The sequence below is a fragment of the Sapajus apella genome, unplaced genomic scaffold (genome assembly GCF_009761245.1).
Source record: "Sapajus apella isolate SASKATOON/1434 unplaced genomic scaffold, GSC_monkey_1.0 scaffold173, whole genome shotgun sequence".
NCBI classification, from domain to species: Eukaryota; Metazoa; Chordata; class Mammalia; order Primates; family Cebidae; genus Sapajus; species Sapajus apella.
In genome coordinates, this window is record NW_022437113.1 from 1,594,736 (window position 1) to 1,603,606 (window position 8,871).

Sequence of the window (8,871 nt, forward strand, 5' to 3'; positions counted from 1 at the left end):
GTTACCCAGGCTGGAGTGCAATGGCGCGATCTCGGCTCCCCGCAACCTCCGCCTCCTGGGTTCAAGCAATTCTCCTGCCTCAGCCTCCTGAGTAGCTGGGATTACAGGCACGCACCACCATGCCCAGCTAATTTTTGTATTTTTAGTAGAGACGGGGTTTCACCTTGTTGACCAGGATGGTCTCAATCTCTTGACCTCGTGATCCACCCGCCTCAGCCTCCCAAAGTGCTGGGATTACAGGATTGAGCCACCGCACTCGGCCTACAGCTGCACTCTTACCTGGTTAGGTAGCACTGCTGTGATCACCTCATTTGACAGGTAAAGAAACTGAGGACAGGCCAGGTGCGGTGGCTCACCCCTGTAATCCCAGCACTTTGGGAGGCTGAGATGGGCAGATCACCTGAAGCCAGGAGTTTGAGACCAGCCTGACCAACATGGCGAAACCCCGTCTCTACTAAAAATACAAAAATGAGACAGTCATGGTGGAGCACACCTGTAATCCCAGCTACTCGGGAGGCTGAGGCAGGAGAATTGCTTGACCATGGAAGGCAGAGTTTCCAGTGAACCAAGATTGAGTCACTGCACTCCAGCCTGGGCGACAAGAGCACAAACTCCATCTCAAAAGAAAAAAAAACAAACAAAACAAAGTGCTGGAATTACAGGCAGGAGCTACCACACCTGGCCAATAAACATTTACTTTTTTTTGTTTGTTTGAGACAGAGTTTTGTTCTAATTGCCCAGGCTGGAGTGCAATAGAGTGATCTGGGCTCACTGCAACCTCCACTTCCCGGGTTCAAGTGATTCTCCTGCCCCAGCCTCCCAAGTAGCTGGGATTACAAGCACCTGCCACCGTGCCTGGCTAAACTTTTTTTCTTTTTTTTGAGACAGAGTCTCTCTCTGTTGTCCAGGCTGGAGTATAGTCACACAGTCTCGGCTCACTGCAACCTCTGCCTCCCAGGTTCAAGCAGTCCTCCTGCCTCTGCTCCCTAGTAGCTCAGATTAGAGGCATGTGTCACCACACCTGGCTAATTTTTATATTTTTAGTAGAGATGGAGTTTTGCCGTATTGGCCAGGCTGGTCTCAAACTCCTGACCTCAGGTGATCCACCCGCCTCGGCCTCCCAAAGTGCTGGGATTACAGGCATGAGCCACCACGCCCAGCCTAATTTTAGTAGGGACTGGGTTTCACCTTGTGGCCTAATTTTGTATTTTTCGTAGAGATGGGGTTTCACCGTGTTGGTCAGGCTGGTCTTGAACTCCTGACTTCAGGTGATCCACTCGCCTCAGCCTCCCAAAGTGCTGGGATTACAAGCAGGGGCCACCACACCTGGCCAATAAACATTTATCTTACCCACTGTGCCCAGACTCCCAATGGGCCCTCCCCTGGGTGATCGCAGGGACTGCCACAGCAAAGAATGTTTTTGGAACTTTCAGGAAGAACAAAAGAAAATAAGCAGGCCAGGCGCGGTGGCTCAAGCCTGTAATCCCAGCACTTTGGGAGGCCGAGGCAGGTGGATCACGAGGTCAAGAGATCGAGACCATCCTGGTCAACATGGTGAAACCCCGTCTCTACTAAAAATACAAAAAATTAGCTGGGCATGGTGGCGCGTGCCTGTAATCCCAGCTACTCAGGAGGCTGAGGCAGGAGAATTGCTTGAACCCAGGAGGCGGAGGTTGCGGTGAGCCGAGATCGCGCCATTGCACTCCAGCCTGGGTAACATGAGTGAAACTCCGTCTCAAAAAAAAGAAAATAAGCAATATTGAAATAAAATTCCACAAGATCATAGCGTGGGGGTTTCACTCTAAGTAGAACACAAGCGCTCCTCAGGAGGGAAAAATTTCTCCCAGACAAATTTAAATGCCCATTGCAGTAGGGATTCTTTTTTTTCTTTCTTTCTTTTTTTTCTTTTTGAAGACGGGGGTTTCACCATATTGGTCAGGCTGGTCTCAAACTCCTGACCTCAGGTGATCCGCCCCCCTCAGCCTCCCAAAGTGCTGGGATTACAGGCGTGAGCCACCTCACCCAGCTTTCTTCTTTTTTTATTTTTGGAGACAGGGTCTCTCTCTGATGCCCAGGCTGGAGTGCAGTGGCATGATCTCAGCTCACTGCACCCTCAACTTCCCGGGCACAAGCAATCCTTCTACCTCAGGCTCCCAAGTAGCTGGGACTACAGGTGCACACCACCCTACCTGACTAATTTTTGTATATTCTGTAGAGGCAGTCTCATGTTGCTTAGGCTGGTCTCCAACTTCCCCAGGCTCAAGCGATCTGCCTGCTTCTGCCTCCCAAAGTGCTGGGATTACAGGTGTGAGCCACCATACCCATCTGTTACCTGTTTTTCTTAATGCGTTTGCAACTCTCTTGAGAAGGGCAACACAGGGAGCCCTGCCCCCCGCCCTTAGAGGCCCCTCAGGTTAAGGTTTAGGCAGATTAGTGAGGTCCTAAGCTGGCTTCCTAAAGAGTTCTATTTCTGGGAGAGGAGCCAGTCAGCAGACCGGGAACGCACGGCGCGCCGTCCCCAGCACCCAGCCCGGGTTACCATGGCTTCCCTGTTCTCTGGCCGTGTCCTGATCCGAAACAACAGCGACCAGGACGAGCTGGACACAGAGGCCGAGGTCAGTCGCAGGCTGGAGAACCGGTTGGTGCTGCTGTTCTTCGGCGCCGGGGCTTGTCCGCAGTGCCAGGCCTTCATGCCCATTCTCAAGGACTTCTTCGTGAGGCTCACAGATGAGTTCTATGTGCTGCGGGCGGCGCAGCTGGCCCTGGTGTACGTGTCCCAGGACCCCACGGAGGAGCAGCAGGACCTGTTCCTCAAGGACATGCCAAAGAAGTGGCTTTTCCTGCCCTTTGAGGATGATCTGAGGAGGTGAGGAGGGGCGGGGAGGGCTTCCTGGAGGAGGGGGCATGTTCACTGAAAGTGAAGCATCCATTCTGACTGGAGTGAATGAGCAGCCCCTGTGTGCCAGTCCATATACTGGGGACTAGGGGGTGCCCACTTCCATGTGCTGGCTTCCATGCCACCCCAGGGAGCTTATAGCTGAGTGAGAGGAACAGGTGCAAAAGAGAGACTCAACTATGTAATAGCAAGGCCGGGCATGGTGACTCACCCCTGTAATCCCAGCACTTTGAGAGGCTGAGGCGGGCAGATCATGTGAGGTCAGGAGTTCAAGATCAGCCTGGCCAACATGGTGAAACCCCATCTCTACTAAAAATACAAGAATTAGCCGGGCATGGTGGCAGACATCTATAATCCCAGCTACTCCGGAGGCTGAGGCAGGAGAATCGTTTGGACCCAGGAGGTGGAGGTTGCAGTGAGTCGAGATTGTGCCACGGCACTCCAGCCTGGGTGACAGAGCAAGACTCCGTCTCAAAATACACACACACACACACACACACACACACACACACACACACACAATTTAAGTAAATAAATAATATATATAATTAATTATAAAACAAAAGTAAAGAACTGTGGGTTGAGCCCGGCACCTGTAATCCCTGCTACTTGGGAGGCTGAGATGGGAGGATCCCTTGAGCTCAGGAGTTTAAGACCGGGGGAAAAAAAAACCCAGAACTCTGGGTGATAGGTCTAGTCTGGCAGCAGCCTCTACTCCAGGATGAGAGGGTGGGAGTGTGTAGGATTAGGGCCTAGACGGGAGGTTTGGTCCAGGGTCTCTTAGGGATGTGGAGAGCTTCCCATTGGCTTCCCTTAAGACTTTGAACAAAATTGAGGCTGGGCACTGTGGCTTGTGCCTGTAATCCCAGCCCTTTGGGAGGCTGAGGCAGGAGGGTCATGAGCTCAGGAGTTTGGGACCAGCTCAGGCAACATAGTGAGACCCAGACTCTGAAAAACAGTTTAAAAATTACCCAAGTGTGGTGATGCGAGCCTGTAGTTCACCTACTTAGAAGGCTGAGGCCAGACGATTGCCTTAGCCTGGGAGGTCGAGGCCACGGTGAGCTATGATCGCACTGCTGCACTCCAGCCTGGGTGACAGAGCAAGATGCTGTCTCAAAGAAAAAGAAAAAAAGAGCCAGACGCGGTGGCGCGTGCCTGTAGTCCCAGCTACTCGGGAGGCTGAGGTGGGAGGATTGCTTGAGCCCAGGAGTTCTGGGCTGTAGTGCGCTATGCCAATCAGGTGTCTGCACTAAGTTCGGCATCAATATGGTGACCTCCCGGGAGCGGGGGACCACCAGGTTGCCTAAGGAGGGGTGAACCGGCCCAGGTAGGAAATGGAGCAGGTCACAACTCCTAGGCTGATTGGTAGTGGGATCGAGCCCGTGAATAGCCACTGCACTCCAGCCTGGGCAACGTAGCGAGACCCTGTCTAAAAAAAAAAAAAAGAAAGAAAGAAAGAAAAAGAAAAAAAGAACAAAATTGAAACTCCTTACCATGACCCCGCATGGCCTGCGTGATCAGGGCTGTACTCCAATGACCATCCCACCTCAGGGCCTTTGCATCTCCTATGCGTATTGCCTGGGACACCTTCCCCCAGTTCTCCAGCCCCCATCATCCCATAGATCTCAGCTCAGAGACTACCTCGTTGGAGAGATGCTCTCTAGCCAGCAACCCCTTACCCTGCTTACCTGCTTAATCTCTCTCTCTCTCTCTCTCTTTTTTTTTTAAGGCGGAGTCTTGCTCTGTTGCCCAGGCTGGGGTGCAGTGGCACAATCTTGGCTCACTGCAACCTCTGCCTCCCAGGTTCAAGCAATTCTCCTGCCTCAGCCTCCAGAGTAGCTGGGACTACAGACAGGGGCATGCCACCATACCTGGCTAAATTTTTTGTATTTTTAGTAGAGACATGGGGTTTCACCATGTTAGCCAGGATGGACTCAATCTCCTGACCTCGTAATCCACCTGCCTCAGCCTCCCAAAGTGCTGGGATTACAGGCACGAGCCACCTCGCCTGGCCTTTTTTTTTTTTTCCCCTCTGTCTTCCAGGCTGGAGCACAATCTTGGCTCACTGCAACCTCCCCCTCCTGGGTTCAAACGATTCTCCTGCCCCAGCCTCCCCAGTGACTGGCATTACAGGCTCTCGCCACCAGGCCTGGCTAATTTCTTTGTATTTTTAGTAGAGATGGGGTTTCACCATGTTGGCCAGGCTGGTCTCGAACTCCTGACCTCAGTTGATCAGCCCGCCTCAGCCTCCCAAAGTGCTGACCAAAGAAGGAGACATTTTTAAAACCATACATGATGTTGGATGCTGAAAGGCACTTCGGAGAAAGACACTGCCTTGGGATGTTATTTCATTTTATTTTTGAGACAGGATCTGGCTCTGTCATCAGGCTGGAGCGTAGTGGTGAAATCATAGCTCACTGCAGCCTCAAACTCCTGGGCTCAAGCAGTCCTTCTGCCTCAGCCTCCTGAGTACCTGGGACTACAGGAGGGTGCACCACTATACCCTGCCTTTTTCTTTTTCTTTTTCTTTTTTTTTTTTTTTTTTTTTTTTTTTTTTGGTAGAGGCAGGGTTACCCTGGTGCCTTGTAATTTGAGGTCTGCATACTACAGGGTTGGTTTTTGTTTTGTTTTTGTTTTTGAAGTAGAGTTTCACTCTATCACCCAGGCTGGAGTGCAGTGGCAGGATCTCGGCTCACTGCAACCTTCACCTCCTGGGTTCAAGCCATTCTCGTGCCTCAGCCTCCCGAGTAGCTGGGATTGCAGGCACGTGCCACCACACCCAGCTAATTGTTGCGTTTTCAGTAGAGACGGGCTTTCACTATGTTGGCCAGGATGGTCTCGATCTCCTGACCTCGTGATCCACCCGCCTCGGCCTCCCAAAGTGCTGGGATGACAGGCGTGAGCCACCACGCCCGGCCACACGACAAGGTCTTAACCTGAGAAAGTCTGAGGAGAGCTTTCCAGGCGCAGGGCACAGCCCGTGCAAATGCCCCGAGGTTGCAGCATGCCTGGGGTGATGGAGGCATAGCGCGGGGACCACAGCGTCTGGCCCTGTCCCGGTCCTCGCCTGCACCCACTCGGTGCCCGGCAAGAGACAGTGCACACAGAAGGCGCTGCCTAAGGACTGGAAGGCTGGACGTGGGACTCTCGGGTTCAGGATCAGGGATGTGGAACCGCCGAGACTGACCTGCCCGCCCCGCAGGGACCTCGGGCGCCAGTTCTCCGTGGAGCGCCTGCCGGCGGTCGTGGTGCTCAAGCCGGACGGGGACGTGCTCACCCGCGACGGGGCCGACGAGATCCAGCGCCTGGGCACCGCCTGCTTCGCCAACTGGCAGGAGGCGGCCGAGGTGCTGGACCGAAACTTCCTGCTGCCCGAGGACCTGGAGGACCAGGAGCCTCGGAGCCTCACCGAATGCCTGCGCCGCCGCAAGTACCGCGTGGAAAAGGCGGAGCGAGGCGGGCGCGACCCCGGGGGAGGGGGCGGGGAGGAGGGCGGGGCCAGGGGGCTGTTCTGACCCCCGAGGGCGGAGGAGAGGGGAGAGGAGTGGAGTTTGGTGATGAACCTCCACCCCCGCCCCACCCCCGCACGCCTGTAATCCCAGCACTTGGGGAGGCCCAGGCGGGAGCATCGCTTGAGCCCAGGAGTTCGAGATCAGCCTCACAACAGAGAGTGACCCCGAGTCTACAAAAATTCAAAATTAGCCGGGCGTGGTGACACGCGCCTGTGGCTTAGCTACTCCGGAGACTGAGGTGGGAGGATGGATCTGAGTCCAGGAGGCTGCAGTGAACCGTGATCGCACCACTACACACTGCACTTCAGCCTGAGCGACAGAGGGAGAGCCTGTCCCCAAAAAACAAACTCTCCTCCCCTGCCCTCCTCCGTAAGAGAGCGGGATGGGGGTGGGGGGTGGGGCCAGGGCGGAGAGCAGGGCCGAGGGGAGCTGTCATGACCCACCAGAGTGGAGGAGTTGGGATTTAGTGATGAACCCCTCCACTCCGATGTAGAAAGCTGGGAGGGAGTGAGGGTGGGATGTGGGGTAGGGGACCAGGGTGGAGGGTACAGGGGGCAGGGCGGAGGGCGGGGCCGAACGGGGCCGTTGTGACCCCGTAGTTAGGGAAGACAGCTGGAGGGGAGGCGGGTCTATGAAAACCCTGCCCCCCACTGCGGGGAGACAGGGTTGGATGGAAGTGGGGAGGCTGTTCTGAGTCCTCCTCTGCCCCAGGTGGGCAAAGTACGGGATTCCATAATGAGCCTCTTGGGAACAGAGGCGAAGGGAGGGGGAAGGGATTGTCCGAAATCTCCGCAGGAGTAAGGCGGGACGGAGCTCAGTGTGGGAGCACGTAGAAAACTGCCTGGGTTTTGAGCACTCCTCTGGGGGCACGCGAGGTTGCGGGGCTGTTCTGAGCTCCCATGATGAAGAGCGGTGGACGCAAAGTGGGGAGGGGGAGGGGTGATGTCTGTTCTGAGCCCACCCCCAAGAGTGCTCAGGGCAGAGGGGCTGTGATGAGATCCCCAGGAAGAAGCGGGACAGGACCTGGGGAGTTCGTTCTGATCCCCATGCCGAGGAGGGTGGGAGCTAGGATGGAGCCAGTGGCAGGGGGTTTTCAGTCCTGAGACATCCTCTCACCCCCAGGGGCCAGGTGCGCATCTGAGCCTCCCCGGCCAGGGCGATAAAGTAGGGAGAGCTTTTCAAGGATCTCTATAAACATTTCTGAGACCTGGCTGAGGGTGAGTAGTTAATGGCTCCAAAAATGAGAAAATGCAAACGAAAATAGAACAAACGTACTGAAAACGCCAAGTTGCCCACATATTTCACACGCAAAATCACAGCAATCCTTTAACAACAGATTTCTATGTTACACGGGATGCATTTCAATATTTGGTACCACGTGCGCTGGGGTCCGGGCGGCCAGCGGGAGCCAAGTCTCCCAGGTCTCCCGTGTCCCCCCTCGTGGACCCGGGGCATCATCAGGGGAGACAGCAGAATATAGAAATCAAAAACTCCAATCTAGAACTATCTCCTCGCTTTCTGACTGTGAGATCACCTCCCTTATCTAAACCTAAAAGCCAGGTCCTCCCAGGCAGGTCAGCGGAGAAGGCGGAGCAGGTGCTCGCTCCGCACACGAACTGCTTGGTTTGGCCTCTGGCGCCCCCTAGGGGCAGAATGAGATGGCACATCTTTGGGGCGTGGCCTAACATGCAAATGACATGCAAACCCCTCCTCTCGTGCCCAGTCTCCGGAAAGGGTTTCCTAGGAGGCCACGCGTGTCTGCGGAAACTAGCAAACATAACTACTGTGAGCGGGAATCTGGCTGACTGGAGGAAAGAGGCTGGGGGCCTGGGAAGCCAGAGGGGCCTGAATACCCAACGACCGCCTCATTTCATGCCCACCTCCACTCCCAACCTCCAGGTTGGAAAATGGAGGCTCAGGACCCTGGTGCTGCCTGATGCTTCATGAAGCCTCTGATGCTTCCAACAGCCCTCTCTGGACTTCACTAGGCGCATCTGTGAAATGGGTGCATTGAGGCTGGGCGTGGTGGCTCACGCCTGTAATCCCAGCACTTTGGGAGGCTGAGGCAATCAGATCACGTGAGGTCAGCAGTTCGAGACCAGCCTGGCCAATGTGACAAACCCCGTTTCTACTGAAAAATACAAAAAAAAAAAAAAAATTAACTAGGCGTGGTGGCACGTGCCTGTAGTCCCAGCTACTCAGGAGGCTGAATCACGAGAATCGCTAGAACCCAGGGGGGAGAGGTTTCGATGAGCCAAGACTGCACCCCTGCACTTCAGCCTGGGAGACAGAGACACTGTCCCAAAAAAAAAAAAAAAAAAAAAAAAAAAAGTCGAGGCGGGGCACAGTGGCTCACACCTGTAATCCCAGCACTTTGGGAGGCTGAGGTGGGTGGATCACGAGGTCAGGAGTTTGAGATCAGCCTGGCCAGGATGGTGAAACCCTGTCTCTTAAAAAAAAAAG

At 54.6% G+C, this 8,871-nt stretch overlaps 1 protein-coding gene across 1 annotated transcript; it reads left to right on the plus strand.

The window, feature by feature from the left end:
• The first annotated feature begins 2,416 nt into the window (after positions 1-2,416).
• Positions 2,417-6,633, plus strand: NXNL1 (nucleoredoxin like 1). The gene is made up of 2 exons (XM_032267932.1): positions 2,417-2,866; positions 6,099-6,633. The coding sequence occupies exons 1-2, from the start codon at positions 2,541-2,543 to the stop codon at positions 6,409-6,411; spliced, it is 639 nt and encodes a 212-aa protein (XP_032123823.1). The 5' UTR covers positions 2,417-2,540; the 3' UTR covers positions 6,412-6,633.
• The last annotated feature ends 2,238 nt before the right edge of the window (positions 6,634-8,871 follow it).